Source organism: Megalops cyprinoides, chromosome 23 (assembly GCF_013368585.1).
Source record: "Megalops cyprinoides isolate fMegCyp1 chromosome 23, fMegCyp1.pri, whole genome shotgun sequence".
NCBI lineage: Eukaryota > Metazoa > Chordata > Actinopteri > Elopiformes > Megalopidae > Megalops > Megalops cyprinoides.
Genome location: NC_050605.1, coordinates 12,542,726 through 12,561,471, shown reverse-complemented (window position 1 = coordinate 12,561,471; position 18,746 = coordinate 12,542,726). Strand labels below are relative to the sequence as shown.

Genomic DNA, 18,746 nt, shown 5'->3' with positions numbered 1-18,746 from the left:
ACACATGACATCAACCTGCCCTCATTGTTATAAAGGGGGCTGTCAGTTCAAGATTTTTTTCAGAAATATGATTAGATTTTCCAGCAATGATTTAATTACCGTTTCACATGAGTGAAAGAGCAACACCTCAGGTCACACAAAGTGTGGTGCAGAATGGATGTGCAGAGCAGGAGAAATATTCAATTCTGAATGGCTGGAGGGTGACAGGATATGGTTGCCTGCACTGTTTCTGTAGGATTCAGTTTTAGAATACCAGAAACATTCCAGAACTATTTTTGAACCATCTGGTAAAAGGCTTGGGCATGAGTCACGATGTTTAGACCACCTACTCGTTTTCCGAGCACAGAGAGATGAAAGGAACATATCTGGCCACATTAGTGGTGGTGATATTTCTGTTAATTTGTGTAACAAACAGTTTTTCTTTCCCATTACTTAAATGAAAGAAAGGAGAAAGTAACATATGGTTTGTTGCAGTGTGAAAGGACCCCTGCAAGAACGTATAGCATGCAAGTCATTCTGTTCGATGAAACGTTTGCCTCTTTGTGAACGGGGAGGAAAAATGCTGTCCAACCCTGCTCAGTGAACAGTGTCATCTAATATCCACAGCAATTAACAAACCAGGTGAGCAGTTTGTTGATTTTGGCATCAGTTAGTCATTTTGACAGTTGAGGCCAGCAAAAATCACAAGGTAACAAAACACTGTGCTTGCACTAAAACTCCAATGAGCACGGGACAACTAACGATGAAGCACAACCTACTACAAATATATGATTCATATTTATTCAATGCCATGTATTAAGCCACCTTCTTAATTTGTGCGGTATATCCCTTAATCCGCGCCAATTCACACAGTTTACAATTCAAAAAATGTATTGATTCATACAGTGATATTTTTTTTTACGGAAATTAAAGTTAACCACCTTGTTCAAGCACAGCCACAAGGACACAAACCTTGCACTTATAGCAGCTGGCTAGGAGCAGGGAAATGAAAACAAAAGCTTCCATTTGATCTAATGTGGAGCTGCACTTCTCCAGCTCCATATGTCTAGTGATGGTGGGCACAAAATGAAATGGATCGGTTCTGTCATATTTATCCAACTTGGTCTAACCAACTGGGAAAAATTTCTCCCAGAATGTCACATTTGGTTTTAGTACATGGTACAACACCCCCGAACAAGCATGCTTTGTGCACTTCTCATTCTTGTCTTATGGAAAAATCTCTTCGCCCGCCTCGTACAAAGGTGAGGCCTGAAGTGGCTGAGATTCCAGTCTCAGTAAGGACATCTGCTTCGCATTTGCAAAATCAATAAATGCCACCCAGAAGCTGACCCTTCAGAAAGACAACCTAACAGAGCTCCATCTCTCACTCAGAAGAGAGTACCGAGACAGTTATAACCACCAAACCTTCAGGCCTGGCCACCAGCTCTGTATGAATTAGCAACCCAGTGATTTTAGCATTACATAAACACAAGCTTTTAAAACAACAAAAGATAACAGACAAACAATTCCACCTCTATGTATATTCCAATATGTCAGTGGCCAGTTAATTTGTGGCATATATGACAGCTCATTGAAGGCATACAGCTAAAAAGAGATCTCTGAACCTCCACTGGAGACTCGGGTGCCTTCGAACCTGGCAGCACGCATGGTTGAAATTCTTCTGTTCCAGAGCGGCTCAGCTGTCAGAGTTATTCTGCGCTGGGATTGTGTGGGATTACTCGGGCTTCGGCAGCAGAGGAGCCGCAGGAGTGGCAGGAGACCCGCGGGGTGCGGAGACTTCTCCAAGTGTCAGGGCCTTGGCAGTGCGTCTGCAGCGGGGAGCACAACCCTGAAAGTCTCAACAAGCTCCTTACTGAATTATCAGCGTAACTCAGGAAAAGAGGAAAGTCAGCTGAGTCTTGAGTTTATTAGACTACTATATAGTAGATGCTTCACTCACAGCCAGCTCTTAGGTAGGTAACTTAGGTAGGTTAGGTAAGAGCACAATTACAGCTGTTTATCTTGATAGTAACATCAATGGTGAAATATTTCACAGTATTAAAGAGAGACTTCTTTATTTAATATTACAACGCAAGGCGCCATAAAAACAGGATAAGTGCTCAGCTAAGACAACTGAGCCCAATGCCACTGTAACATTTACAAAGTAACATGCACCATTATGCTAGAAGAAAACAGGCCTGTAGATGCCTTCCTTCATTAGTGTTTCATTGAGTTAGGCCCACAACAGTTAAAATAATATTGCTCTCATAATTAATGCTTCCTCAGGAGTTAACACAGAACTGAGGCTACAAATGCAGACTAGCTGAAACTGACTGAAACAATACAGAGGAGCTGCAGTCTGTCAGAGGAGTTATGCCCTGCTAATTCAGACATAGCGGTTACAGCCAGCGAGTCAAAGTGGCTAAGCCCGGCTAAATTATTCATGCTGGGGCCCATGCAGGACAAATCAATAGAGAAGTGGAATAAATGAAGTCAAAAAAGTGCCCCAGTTTCCCCTCCAGAACTAGGTCATCAGCAGCTGTTTACAGCAATTCAAAGTATTTGTAATTTTTTAAAACAAAACAAAACAGCACATCAGCAGCAAATGTGAGGGGGATTCAGGGACATTCATTTCATTTACATTTTACAACCTTTGGAGAAAAAAAAAAAGGGGGGGAGGGTGGCAGCACAAAATGAAAAAACTATTGGAGCTCCTTCCATTACCATAGATCCCTGGAGGTGATGCGAGTAAAAGTTTAAATGAGCTGCCTTCTCCTCTCCCGCAAAACAAACACATCCTCAAAACCTGAGGTGAAGCGATTCTGTTTCCGCGCAAAGGCTATCTCCCAAGACAATTTCTCAACGATGCCACTTGACCTTCCACTGCTAATGAAACTATTATAGGGGAGAGTAGAAAAACACCACAAAGCAGACTCACCTTTCCCCTGACGGCTGATTCTGTGGATTTTAGGCTCTAGACGTAAACCTTTCTGGGTAGTTTAAGACAAGAATGAAGAGCCCTTCAGGAAGGCCTCAAACGAATTCCAATTTCTTCCCTTCGCTTGAAACGTTCACCTGCATTAGAGCCTGTGTCTCAGTTCTCACTCCCCTCTATAACGTTGAGCGCTATTAGTTTATCCTACCTGATGCACCATTCTTAATAAACAGATTAATGAAATGGATTAAAACATGGGACCAAACCCTCACACTTGTATTTGCACTTAATTTCATATATTTTTCATCATTACATTCTCTAGAAGTCAGCTTTTTTTCCCTGGTTTGTTCCTTCAGACATGTTGCTCTGATCACCCAGGTCATCCAGAGACACAGAAATCAAAATCAGTATCTTTCCTCTTCATATGAATTGGATAACCTTTTAAATCTGCATCATTCCACAACAAATAAATGCCACATATGTCTCTTGGTTGGAAAAAAATTGCTCCACATGCCACACAGATTCTCCAAAAGAAATGTTTTATCCGGCTGGAGGACGAGACATCATTCCGCTGTCCAGACGGTAAAATATGCTTCAACCACTCTACATGATCCTCTCTAAGCTGGATACAGACTAGCAGGCTTGAGATTTGCAGACACTGTGTTCATGCATTGTGAAGGCTGGTAAAAATGGTATGATGTTGGTGCTTCTTGGTGGTGGTAGTGATACGGTATCCACAGTGGATTAGGGCAACATCAGCAAAGAGGATTACGGCAACAATCCACGTGAAATGAGGAAACTATCGCCGGTGCGATTCTGCTTCAGCAAGAGGTACAGTATTTACAATGTGCACGAAATCGCAACGCAACAATGGCACTCCTTAAGCTCTTGATTCAATCGTGAAAAAATATTTGGAACTTACGTATCTTTTTGTTATTCAAGGATTTCTCAAAATGAACATTCTGCTTCGTCATACAAGACCATTCTTCTTTAGAGCCAACGCATTCAATGAGATACAGCAATAGAACACATTTTTGCTGTATAATTGGGAGAGCAACATATTACTCTTTCATGCTCTTTTGTGGCAAATGCTGAGGCTTTTTCAGACACAGATTAAAGACAAACACAATAACAAGTTTAGGACTGAACACAGTCAAATCCAACATAAAATACATTTACATCAAAGACATTTACAAAGACATTTACAGGCATTACTGAGAAAACGTTTTCATATAGATCAGAGAAAGTCAGACTGAGAAGAGGACAGTGCTGCACCATGATTTCACAACATACCATGAGACAAAGATATCACAGATTGGATCTGATAGCGGACCGAAACGTGCGGGTACGGCTACGTTCAACCTCCAAATCACACTCGTCCTTGTGCTTGCACCCAGACACACTGTGAAATGGAATTTCAGCACAATATACCATGGAGATTAGTCCTAATACTCAAACAGCAGTGATAAATGGAATGCTTCTGGAGAGGTGTTCATAGAATAAAAAGAGAGAATTAGAAAAGGGAAAGATGGGAAGATGCAACATTTCAGTAGTTATCAGACTGAATCACAGTCCCACTCTGTGATCTGTCCATTTTAGAGCCTGTGTTATTCCCATGTACTGCAGCTCATCACATTCCTGCTTTAGTTTTTTTTTTTTATTTTATTTAATGTCAGTCAAATAAAGCATTGTGCAAAGCATGCTCTTGTGTAAGGGTCTTGTGTGATCATGACTGAAAACAGTTCACGATTTCGAATGCACTATCAACTCCTGTACAACTGGCTATAGATAACACAAGACCGGGAGGAAGTGACTTTTTTGGGGAAGTGAGAATGGGACCACAGGTCTGATGTGTCAAGCAGCGTGGACAAACAAACGCGTGTCTAGTCTGACCTTAAATCAAAGCCTGGTTTGTTGGGTGAAGTGTCACTCCACTAGACATATCACCTTTCCCCCAGCCAGATGGTGACTCCATCCAGCTGTATTATGATGAGCGCAGGCCTGGCACATTGCCTGAGCAGGTTAATAATGAAACACAAGTTTTCTGATCAGATAAGTTAAATTGAACCGGAAATAAAATGATCACCAGCCAACCAGCTCATGGCACGCTGCTGTAAGCAAGACAGTAGTGCGTGATGAATTTGAAGGTAAACCAATAAATATAGCAACATGTTGAGATTTGAGGATTTAAATGATAATAGAAATAAGTTCCAATATGCCTTTAGCAAACTTATATTCTATACAATATATAGTAATATATAGTATTATAATATTATATGTAGTATACAACATATAGTGTTTAGTAATAAAGTATTATAACGTAAAGTATTCAAGTATTAACTAACTAATTAATATCATGCAACTAATCCAAATATAAATGTTGTGTTTTTGTGTTATGTAAGAAATCTGTCACAAAGACCTTTAGCTACAAATTAAAATGCACTTAAAAGTTTTGGTCAGAACCTGCTAAAATCTACCTTCTGGTATGAGAAGATAGAGTGAATTACAGGTGGCTGAACAAATTTACCGTCCACTGTTCAGGCTTGCAGGCAGGTCTTGGAGATGGTCATGAACAGGATTTGACGATCTCTGTATTTTGTGACAGCTTGAAAAAGCAATGAGAATTCAAAAGGGCACGTAAGTGCAAGTCCACTGTGCAGAATACAAGCTGAGCATGCAGTACATAGAGGCACTTGTCTTAGAGTGGCGAAGGAGAAACGTCAGTTCTGAAACATTTGATCGATGCATCCTCTTTTCTTGGGTGAAATTGGCCTTTACAGGATACAATGAGGCCAAAGATTCTGGTGTCTACAGGGAGTTAGTCAAAGTAATTGCCCGCTATGATGAAGTTCTGGCTGGGCATTTTGGTATTCCAAAAACAGCCGTAAATGCTCTAACTCTCCATTTTGTCTATGGTGCTAGAGGAGACTATGACCAAAGTTGACACAGCTCTTTTTTTCTGCATGGTAGATAGCTTCAACTACCGACACTACATGTCATGCCCAGCTCCCCATTATCCTACTTTATGGGCTATTGGCTATTACACACTGATTTGTCATAAAGTTACTTCACAATGGAGTGATAATAATGTATACAATATCATTCTGTTCACATTGCCTGTAATATACCCTTATAATCAGTGTGGTCAGTATTTAATAACAGTCTATACAATTGTAATTATCCAAATCTTCATGAAAGTAGATCTTTTTTAACTAAGTGTATCTAATTACTGGAGCAGGCAAATGTGAATATCTGTGACAAGTTGCAGTAGAATCGATTTAGCAACAATTGATTCCATGAAGGCAGGCTCAACATAGCATTGGCTTATGGGGTAACAGTGAAAAGGATCAATGACAGTTTTTTCCAATTACACACTGATATGGAATATAGCCAGATTACTGTCCCTCAGAATTCTGCTCAGGAAACCAGCACACACAAACGCACACAGACACATGTGGGATTAGCAGATCATAGCTGGATTGTAATTATGTTTTTTCTTAATATTCAAAAACCAAATCCGTTAATATGTCTTGGCAGTGGATGCCTTCAGTTTGAACTAGATGAGAAATACATTTTTTGCCAAACAATTCTGATCCAGAGCCAAACATGCTAAATTAATTATGGTTGTGGCTACAGTAAAAATTACCTAAATTTAATTTAATTGAAGCAACTTATACTGAATAATCACTCTAATAATCATTTATACTGCACCAAGACTGCTGAATAGAAACCTTTCATTTTGCTACAACACAATTTTATGCAGGTTTTGTCTCTTCTTCAAGGCATCATAAGCCAAAGATAAAAACCTGAAATGTATCAGTGCATGTCTGAAAACAGAAAGAATGTCTGTGCATAACGCTAAGTTCCTGATTTGCAAATATGCACTAGCACGATGAAACACTTGTCTGAACCAGACTTACAGTAAGTGGGGCACTTTAAGTATAGCATCCACTGAGGCACTGCACATAGGCTAGCCTTCCTTCCCATCTCTGGTCATGTGAGGGGCCTTGTGCCAACTGCATTGCACACAGGGCTTCCAGAATGTCTGTTCAGTCCTTTTCAGCCATCCGTGCACACAAAAGAGATACCTTTAAGACGCTCTCACTCAATTGCACTTCGCCACATTTGTATCCCAGGGGGACTGAGGTAAAATAAAGGCACCAGGTCGAAATTCTATAGGGTTAAAGACTCGTGATAAATTAGGACATTTCAGCCCCCAGAGCAGTGGCTGACCCAAGTCTCGTTTTCAGTGAAACGGTACATCTCCTTCATAGCCATAGCTTTATAGCCATTCTGAGCGTGCCTGGTGAAATGTGTGTTAAAGTTTGTTACATTGTGTCTGTGTGTGTGTGTGTGTGCGCGTGCGCGCGCATGTGTGTGTGCGTGCGCGCGCACGTGTGTGTGTGTGTGTGTGTGTGTGTGATGAATGCATGCGGGACCCCAGGGCATACTGCAAGTGCAAATGAGGGATGACATGGTTTTTCAGCATCGCTTTCCCACCTGTCCTGACATGCCCAGCCAGTCTGGGGACCAGAGAAGACGCTGGATCTCTGCGTTTATGGTCACAAAACACAACAGTCTCACCTCTTTGGAATTCAGATTTGAAATAAAAAAGTGATAACTGCTTTGCTACAGTATAAATGAATAAATTATTCAAATGGCTTAAAGTCTAGCACCATAACACAGTTGTCAGAGAGATAAAGGAATGCACAGCACATGAAACTGAAGAGAAAACTCAGAATTAAGTGTAATGTGGGAACTGCACTTCAAATATGATGAGAATCTTAGCATCAATGCTTGGTCTTGAAGAGTCAAGCACCAGTACATTGCAGTGTAAATACTGTTAAGTAAATAAGCAAATAATGTAGGAGTTAAGGAGTTTCAGAATTAATTACAAGTACAAATTTTAAACCATTATACTTTCAAATCATTTCAAAATCTTTCAAATCATTTCAAATAAAACATGTCCTTTCTATTTTATAGTTGATTGAAAATATTATTAACATAATACAATATATAAAACAACAGATCAAAAGAAAACAGCTGAACAAGCATAGTTAACATCTGAGGTGTTGGATGCAGAAGAATATCCCGTTGCTTTTCCATATCCACCTCTTCACTTGCTGCGAGAAAGCAGAAAAGGTCACATTTCAATCAATGATAAGAAAAACGGAAGGCAACTCCCTTTGTAAATAACTTGAAATGCTCTTCAGAGAATGTTTTACTGCTTCAGGAAGCCTTAACAAGCCTGTTTCTGTACTAATGTTTTAGCAGCCAACTCTTGGCTAGTTACACATTCCAAAAGGGAAATGTCCCAGAAGACACGTTAAAATAAAATGTAGAACAGTTAGCAGGAGACATCGTCAACTCAAATAAAGAGGCTTTTCAAAACAGTACCATCCAAACAAACAGACTATTTAAGGCCTTCAGTTAAAGATGGTTATTCCTCGGGGCTCTGCTATTTTTTTAGCATGAAAGTGAACTGTATTGTTAGGTAAGCATTATTCACTTATTTAACAACACTCATCTAAAATGTGCTCGGCAAGACAGCAGCATATGAAGTTGTACCGTGGAAGACTGGCAAGGCCTTCAAGCTCACTTGACCTTTTCCACAGGGAGTTTCTATTCATCCAAACAGAAACAAACTATACATTCCAGATCAATAATTCAGTAAAGCCACTGAAGCAATGATTAAATAAAAGCATGGGGAAAAAACACCCTTCCTGTGCGTAAAACAGCAACACAACAACAGAACTGGAAGAGACCAAATCCAGATCAACTGAACCCACTGATTCCTGTACAACTGCAGCAAAAGCAAAAGCCCAGACCACAAAATATATGAAAACTGCACTGAGCACCCCCCCAGCATACTAACAATGAAATGACCATACCGTGCCATCTCAGAGGCAGCCCGCAAAGACCAGTCGACTAGTATCATATACCTCACTGCACCGGTGATAGGCAACAGAATCCAAGGTCGATTCCCATCTGAGCGTAAATTTCTGTTGATTCAACCTGAATGGTGTGAGAGTGTGAAAAACGGAGAGGTGGTCCTTTAAAACGCCCAGTGAGGTGTGAACTGAAGAGAGGAGAGAAAACGGACAGATTTCTGAGCTCAGAACGCGCCACCAGACCTGCCGTACTTCAGGGGTGGGCAAATAATTTGTTGATTTGAGGTGACAGTGAGGATTTTAATGAGAAGGTTAAAATTACAGACAGTGAAGCTGAAAAGAACCTCACTGTCCTTCCCAGCAGCTAGTGATCAAGCCTCAGCAGTGTAAATTGGCTGGAGGAGAAAAAAAAAGCAATAATGATGGTCTCTGCCAATTTTACCCAGATGCCATGCCAGTGGATACATCCATTCTGAAATCAACATCTAAAACAAACAACAACATTCAGAAGGAGCAGAATCCATTTCAAATAATGCAACAGCATCTGACCAATGCAACATTTTCTAATAATACAGGCTGTATGCCTTTGTAATTACTACACATATTCCATATGGCCACGCAAAATTATAAAGAGATCTTTAGTGCACTTATAAACCTAAATGAATCATTACATGGATTAGCGGCCTACTTTTATACAATAGACTTTTTATTGTGTTCCTCATGCACTCTGCTGTATACCCTTGTGATGTTAACTCGCATCACCAAAACAGACAACCGCTTTGCACCTATTAATATTCATCAGAGGTATCCGTGGGGCAAATATTCACAAAAGACTCTGGAATAAGAATTGTAAAAAGGCGCATCACAGGCGAGCTGAAGAAGAACAGCGTTATCTCCAGACGTCATTCTCTCTCCTCCCAGGAGTGCGGAGGAAGGCACAGGAGCCGAGGGTGACAGGAAGACAGGCGATGTCTGGGGTGGGGTGGTGGAGGGGGGGGGGCACAGAAATGAACCCGCACAGAGAGGAAATCTTGGTGAACAGATCTCTGCCAGCCTGCCAGAGGAAAGAGATACGTTGCGGGAGCCAAGGCCGTGGCCTTTCAGAGCCTCGTATCTCCGCTCCTGTCTCGGCCTGTCACCGGCGTTAATCTCGGCTACCAGGAGCAGCGGACCTCCCAGATAACCCCCTGCCCAGGGAGCACCTACATGCTCTCATTCATCACCAGGTGCAAAAAGTCAAAGAACGCATTGCTTATTTAAACGTAACTGAGAGGAAGGATTTATTGCTTATCACTTTTTTAAAAAGCAGCTTGACCCTGCTTTTATTACCGAGACGAAGGTCAAGCAGTGGCCCGTTATTTAATCACAACCCACAATGCACCTCTCCTATGGATCAGCTAACGCTTGTAGGATTTCAGAAATCTGAAATGTGAACCATGGTAATGTCACAACGCTCAGGGCTGACACAGACAATGAATACCAAGCTGATGAGAAGTGAATTTGGTAAAATGAGCAGTGTTTGAATGGATGAATGGTTTGCATCGCTCAGTAGACCTGACTGTTAACCACATGGGGTAATATTAGAGATGGGGTAACGGGGTAATATTAGAGATGTTCTAAAAATGTTTTCACCTAAAACACCCTCACCCCCATCGGCACATTCACAGCTATTAATCACCATGGCCTCTTACGACGTACATAGCATGCATTACATAGCATGTGATAAAACAATGCAACTCTGACCAGCATCAGTTGAACAAATTCATTTTGCCAGTTTTGTTTTGATTTTCCATGTTTTATTAACTTGACAGGCAGCATCAACACAACTACTGTAATACTTACTTCGTACAGTAAGAGTTTCTGATCAAATCCTTAAAAAAAGGACTTGAATTTTCTTATCCTGCAAATACTGCATATCCCACTACTGGACTGTTTATGCTGGAACTAGTGAACTATGTCCAGATCTTTTACAATAGAAAATGCTGGCTAAAATAACTGATAACAAAGAAGATATATAGCCTATAACATTTCCCAGAGAAACCATAATCAATGAAAATCACTGAAATAAAAATGGTATGGTTGAGTACTGGTTGAGTATCCAAAATGATCTTGGTGTTATTTCATCATGCTACAATTGTGTTTCCTGTTCAGGTCATTTCCTTTCTTTCACATGCTGTGCAAAATGGAACATGATTAACTCCTAAATATAGATCTAGACTGTGTACAACCTCAACAAAACCATTCAGTATCCAAGCTGGACTGCTCATATAACATGGAACTCCCATTTCCTATTACATAGGTGTGGTATAAAAATGACAATATTTTCAACTAAGGAGTAACCCCGTCATGAAAAGGCTGGGTAAACTACTATAGACAACTAGGCTTTTAATGGACATGCCCACTCCAGTTGGATGTAGGAATAATTGAAACTACTACTGCACAAAGGACAGCATGGACACACTGCTTGCAGAGTGGATGTTGCCATGGCTTCAGCTACCCAGACTGCACTCAGACTTCCATGGCCGAGGTCATCACCTGATTGGGAACCAATTGGGCCTTTCTGGGGCAGGCCTGCACCAGGCACACAACGGCAGGCCCTGTCTCTGCCTGGCAGTGAAGGCAATAGCACAGGTGTTTCATAAACACATATGAGCACAATTAGACTGTGTTATTTTAGCAACACCTATGGGACTCCGATTTTTCATTAAAATAAAAAGGTCAGGCACACAGAAGGAGCAGAACAGAGAATGTGTTCCTGTTGTGAGTTAAAATGTGACTGCCCTCAACTTTTGCCCAGTATTTGTCTTGACTGACAAAAAGAGCAACGTTTGTTATGTTGATGAGAACATCTGTTGTATATTCAAATATTGAAAAGCTTAGCCCATCTAATATCAAAGACTCAGCCTTCAGCCACTAAAACACATTCCTATGTTAACAAAGCATTTGATGAAAGTCTCCTTCTGGCTGCAAAACAATATTTTTCTTCAATGACACCTACACATATGTGACACACACACAGATATGACTCTTAAACAAACAGTGGACAACTAAATTCAAGTCCATCTGTAGCTACTCGGCCATAAGGTACAGTACAGTGCAAGCCATGATCTCTCTCATTGCTCATATTCAGTACTGTAAATGAACCCGCCATTTTGTCTATTTTTAAAAAATCTGAGATTCTGGTATATTCTGTGACATTTCTACTCCTGTCACACTCTTGAAAAGCAGAAAATCCATCTCACTGTATCAATTCCTTTTTTCCACCTCAAGCAAGCACGCAAAAAGCAAAAGCCAAAAGCCAAAAGAGAGAAGAGTTTGGTGTTATCATTTCCTTGAATTGATACAAATCCTGCTTCCTCCACAAAAACATTTTAACTGTTCCAAACAGCGTTCTGTCAAACACGCCTTGCCATTACATATCATAATCATAAAAAAAACAACCACAACACAAAAAACATTCGATAATCAACAACATCAATCCAGCAGATGTGGATGGGGACGTATAACCCACATCAAACAAGGGAAACACACACAGCTTTCTCTGAGATCCCTCAACGGCCATTCAACTCACACGGGAGATGTGCTATTGACTTGCAGGCTTCCTTCTGTGCTGCATTACTTCCCCATGATCACAACGGGGGAGTGGATGAAGAACCAATTACAAGCCAGGAGGCGTTGGAGCCACGCTTCCATCTGTTCAGGGTGCTTTTTAACGCAAGCACGGGGCGACGCAGGAATGGGGGCCCTGCAGCAATGCCGGAACAATGCCAAGGGCGTTGAGCGGGGTGGCAACTGAGACAATAACCCGACACATGCCTCCACCCCCAACCTACTGACATCCCCATGGGGGAGACACCAACACCAAGAGCTGCCCCCAGGCCAACGAGTACCACACAGAGACCTCTCTACCACCCACTCAGCTCCAGTACATTTACTGGAAGTGTCCTTCATCTTCTAGGAAGAACTGAAAACACTCCCCCTTTTCTTGCAGGAAACTTCACTTGTCCCCAAAATCAGTAACATTAAGCAAGACAGCATGCTGAACACAAGGCAACGTTCAATTATTTCGGAAAATGTAAACTCGCACGACAGTCAAGGGAGGACTTCAGCCACCCCACAAAGGAAATCACCTCTTAATTAACTGAAGCGCTGACACGCTTGATAGGTTGATATCTCAAATTTGACCAGGAACACACTTCCAGGAGTTTGAAATCATCATTACTGAGAAACCCTTCATTAAAATGCTACCTAAACTGGATATTTTTCCCCAAAGACCATTCTTTTCAATAGTCAGTGACAGTTCTTGTTAGTAAACCCCTGTCCTCCAGTGTCTCTTATCTTCGGTATTCTTCTGTGATCCATCTTGTGGACATGAGGAGAAGGGTGAAACTACTCTTTATCTGGGCAGGCTGAGAAAAGCTTCCTTAGATTCCATGTGAGGTTGCGCTCATTCAGTGACAGCTTGTTTCCAATGACACTGTCTTCACGTGTTCCATCTCCCCAAAGCTCTGCACAACTGACAGAGTAACAAACAGGGATCAGCGCTTTTAAGGGCCTTTGCTACCCTGTTACAATCACAAACCTCCGCGAGAGGGACTAGATGAGACAGGGGAGCTTGTTTCCACAAAGCATGTTTTCCTGTCATGAATCCAACCGCGAGAGCTGTACCACCAGGAAGCCAGCCATGGTGATCAAGCATGAAGTCGCCATGGGCAGCCTTCCAGAAAATGTAAAGCATACGGTTTTAAAGCTGGATTCTGTCCCTGCATGGAGTGATTGCTGGATTTCCCTTTTTGAAGATTATACATATACATGACTCTGCAAACCATCCTTCTAGAATTGGGGTGGGGGCATTCCTTACTTTTGGCCAAAAAGATCAGGCGTGCTGAAAGGATGTCATGCGAATGCATTGAACTCATTAACCAGTAATCATTTGCATGGTTAATGACTATGCATTCGTACTGAGAATTATTGGATCCATCTTTATTAATGTGATATCATCAGTCCTTTTGCAGACACAGGACATCGACGGAAATGTGGCTTCTGTAAGATAACTGTTTGATCCACTGTAAAAGGTTCAGATTCACTTATCGTGAAAATAACATTTGGTAAATGTTACATAATTTGATCCTGGGGTCTATCAGTCTATGGGAAATGCGAAGGTAGACATGAAAATATCAATCTTCAGATCCTGCTTCTAGTTACTGTAAACGCTGTAATCACTCAAACTACTCTGTAATGAGCCTTAATACAGTCCCTGCTGGACCCCATCTATATTTCATGAATGATAAAGATTAGTGGGCATAGTATCACTCCTTGCTGTAAATGACTGTAAATACGTAGCAAATAAAAATACCTGCAATTAAATGTTCAGTTTGGAAGGTTTAATTTGGTCAAATTAATCCAGTGGAAAGGGGGCATATCTGCAGAGTCCAATTACAGAGTCCCACTGATTTAAAAAGTTCATTTAAAGGAACATCTGATATTTGCACTGTTCACCTATTGGCAAGCTTGATCATCCTCAGACTACAGCTGAGGCAGATGTTTCTCTGTCACCCATTCTTCTTCTTAACTGCATATTTTCAGTGACCTTTGAAGCCCCGAAGTCCCCGGATGGCCACAATATGGGTTTTGTCTTTGATTTTTAAAATGCAGTGTAAAGGTGACAGCTGTTTAAAGGCAGACGAAAACTCCCCAAAGAGCATTTCATTGCTGAACTTTAACCCCCACAGAATGTCCAGAAGGCTAAATGAGATGCACAGAGTAAATGCCATTATTAAATGGATATTGATCATAGTGACAACCACAAACTTTGCAAAAATTTCACCCCTGGAAATCATTCAATCATTCAAAAGTAATTTCAAAGGCATTATCAGTATATGCAACAATGACCTGCGTGTTAGAAAACTATGCTGGCTTTATTGTGACCTTTTCATGGCTATAACAGTAAAATTGCATGTCTTTTAGGCTGGGTATATTATATATCTGTTTATACCAGTGTTCAAGCCAGAACCATCAACAATGAAAATATGACAGCTGGACAAGCCTAAAGATTTCATAAACACAGGAGAGTTCTGATAAAAATCGTATCGGTCACATTGGTCAAGTTTCCAGCATGAGAGTATAACCTGTGTATGACCTTGAATTCAAGCCTTCTGTTTATGGTGCATCGATTTCCGTGTTACTCTCTTCCATTAATTAGCATGTCAAGCGATGGGAAAACGTGCGTAGGTTTGTGGACCTACAGTCATTTAGGAACAGCTTCAAAGAGTTTAACTGCCTCTCGCATTTGACCTCTGTCGCAGTGTAAACACCTCCTGTGCCTGCTTACTCTGGAAGCAGCAAACAGTTCACAGGAATATTTCTCCCTTCTCCCCTCCCCTAAATGCAGGCTCTGAAAGCTTCCATTGAAAGGAAGAGTTTTTGTCCCAACGTTCATACGTTACCTAGGCTTGCACGGCACAACAGAAAAACTGTGACACTCCTCACATTGGACATTCAAGGGCCACAGAAACTTCCACTCGTCAACCCCCCCCCCCCCCCAAAGCCCTTCCTAATTAAATGAAGCTTATCAGTCCTGCTAAGAACAGGATAAAGAGCCACAATCCACTTAACTAAGCCGTACTTGCATTTTCAAGCATGGGACACTAGGAACGTTTCGACATTGAAATAGAGTCATTTTATATAAACATCTTTTGCACCACAGTGTTGATGAAATAAGAGCGTGCTTTTTATTTGGAGAAAAATAGCTTTATAATAACCAGATGAAATACCTGCACTAATTAAAATGCAGGTTGTTGAGGTTGATGTGTTTTGGTTTATCCTCAAGCATTGGTTAACAAGCCGTGGCGGGGGGACACAAAGACTTGGCAACACACCGGAATAGTGTGATACCAGCTTATACCTGACAATTCATGATGAGCTGTATATGAAGAATCCACCTACCCCTTACCACTTACTCCACCTAGCTACTGACCCTTACACTACTGCAGGTCTCTCCCGACAGACAACCCTACGTCACCGTTCCTAAACATCCAAAACTCAAAATACATCCAAATCAAAACGCTGCCTTGCTGATGTTGTCCTTCCTACATACATCCCTGCAACTGGCTGCTGGCTGAAGCCTCTGAGTATTGAATAAGTCTGGGACTGGCATGCTGCCACCTCTCCCACACTGACCCCACATACCTTAAATTTTCATCTTTCCTCACAACCCAGCACATACTTCTTGGCTCAGATTTCTTGCAACAAACTCAATTTGGCATTAGCAAATTCTAACAAAGCAGCAAAGAACGCAGCAGCACAAACAACCACCTAAACAGGTCTCATGAGTGCTATCAGAAGGCTTAAGGCAGGGATTCGGACCATATCAGAAATAATATTCATAGAATTACCACATTGTGAAAAATATTCTCCCAGGCCTTTCCTACACAAAGTATTGACACTCAATAAAATATTTTTCTCATCAAAGTTATGAACAAAAACAGGGGTTTGCATCAAATTTCAAATATTCAACTGACTTTACATTACATTTTTCACTTCCTCTCACTTGAGCAAGGAATAATCACTATTCTCCACATGAACACTTGTTCTTCGACAAACAGTCTTCTTTGAGTCTCCGCTCCACGGCTAGTAATGTTTCATGGCCAGTGTAATTTAGCAGCATTGCTCTGGGAAATGTCTCAGAATAATGAATTGATCTGACACAGCACCTCAGCAATCAGAAGTCACAAAAGCTATATGTGCTACTGAGAGGATCCGCTGACAATCCCACCACGCAACCCATTATCACATAATGGTCAAGATAATTTTTCACACATCAATATGACAATAAAATGGTGAGGGACATATTAAGAACTAAGTGCAGATAGTAACATCAGACTCATTTTTAAAAAGACATAGCAGAAATGAAATTTTGCTAATGATTTATAAATACCTACCTACATCATTCATGTTATGGCAAATATGTATTAGACACTAAATAGGTAAGCAATGCAAAATGGGGAAAATGAATCCAACTAAACAATAAGCAACATGAAAGACTTGTACACTCTAGTGTAAAGAACTTGTCAGTGGGTGTTTAAGTAGAATAGCAAATTCTCAAGTGGTGTAATTGAAAAAGTGATCAAAGGCATCTATGACCTTGTCATCTGACCATGTAACCTGGAAGCTGATGGGCTTCTGCAAAATCCATGGATGATTTGCTGAGTCAGAGATTTAACCATTAAGAAAGGAACCAGAGAAAGATGAAAGGACAACCCCTCTCCAAAAAAATCCTCTAAGCCTCAGCAAAGAATAATACTGTAACAGGCACAAAAATACCCCTACTGCCTGCAAAAGTGCCAGAAAACCAGGAGTCAGGAAGGTTTCCAGTACATTTATGATTTATAAAAGTACAGGAAAGAAGAAGCTTCTCTCTCCTGACCAAAACTGACCAGCTGGGCACACTTTGACATTCTGTGAGCAAGACAATCAATATTATTCATTCAGAGTCCCAGCTGTGACAGTAGCTAACTCTGAAAACTTAGTGAAAGCTGGAGAATATGCACACATAGCACTGGAAACACAATGAAGACAAGACAATGCTCTCGTCTGGCATGAGCCATTAAGACAAGTACAGCTTTGAGACAGTTAACAAATGAATTGGTTCACTGAATTCTCTCCTTCCTCGAAACAGTGCACATTCACTGCTTTGTCTTAAATCATGAAAACATTACTGAATATAACAATACACTTTTAAGAATGAAACTGTGGGTAAACACATAATCTTCTATGTAATCTTCATCAACTTCATCACGTATATATTTAACGTCTCTGCTGATATGTTTTTCATGTGCATGCTAACTAGGTATTAGTTACTTGTTGGTTCTAGCAGTATCCCTTTGCATTCTGTGTGTTTTTACCTTTAATCAAGAATGGAGCTCTGCACAGCGATACCCTTGCAAACAATGTCCAATAGCACAGGTCAATATACTATGGGGTTGGGCAAATTTACAACAAGATTCTGTAGGATTCGCAGTACACATGCAAGACCTTTTCTTGCACAGTACGCGCAAGGGTACCTGTCCGTCACATATTGGCGATACCATATTGTCGACCAGTAAATGAAAATTAAAAATCTTGTGCTTTTGGTTAAGAACGTTTAGAATGCCTCTTATTGTAATTTACCTAAACACCAATAGAGCTCTTGCACTGACAGCTATTTAGTTGAGTTAAAGCACTGGAACAATTCTTCACAATACACATTTTATTAAAAACACACAGACACAAAATACAAAATTTAACTTGTCATACCGTTGCAATAATTTGTACTTTTAACAATATATTTATAAATGCAAATTTAAATATGTGTAAAAAGTCTACCTAGCTGTATTATATGCATTGTTTAAAATATGTGTTATGCTTACTAGCTTGTAGCATTCATTAAAAATTTAGTTGTTATCCGTTATTTAGCTGCAATGTTAGATAGCATCTATATCACTATATGGAGATGTATCTTTATAGTTTTCTACGAATTAAATGAGCAAATAATGAAAAGACATCAGATTAACTTACCGACGCCGTATTTTTCGTGTTCTGTAGGTATCCACATAATTACGGTTTGTGCATTGAAGACACATGAAAAAACAGCATCACAACATAAAAACTGTGTGCGATACAGCGCATTCTACTGTCTCTCTAGCCTCCGCTGTGGAGTCATTGTTCAGATTGAAGCAGCTCAGACGAAGTACAGTGCATTATCAGAAACATAGAAAATGGTGCTGCATTATGGGAAAGGTAGTCAAACTTAATGACGTAAACAAAGTTTAAAGGACTTCGAATCCCGTCAACCATTCTGAGCCCAAGGCGCAATCCAATATTTTCATTGGTCTATTGTTGATTGTGAGCGTCATGTGATCACCAGATGAAAGCATGGCGGTTTATAGCGGTGTAAAGATAGG

The 18,746-nt window shown here is 40.7% G+C and overlaps 1 protein-coding gene across 3 annotated transcripts in view; it reads right to left on the bottom strand.

Moving 5' to 3' along the window:
- Nucleotides 1-18,517, bottom strand: part of LOC118770133 (dedicator of cytokinesis protein 4-like) — an 84,402-nt gene extending 65,885 nt beyond the window's left edge. For all 3 annotated transcript variants that reach the window (XM_036517591.1, XM_036517593.1, XM_036517592.1), the window contains exon 1: nt 18,361-18,517. In XM_036517591.1, coding sequence (XP_036373484.1) covers nt 18,361-18,397 — 37 coding nt within the window. In that variant the 5' untranslated portion in view covers nt 18,398-18,517. The remainder of the gene's footprint in view (nt 1-18,360) is intronic.
- Nucleotides 18,518-18,746: the final 229 nt, after the last annotated feature.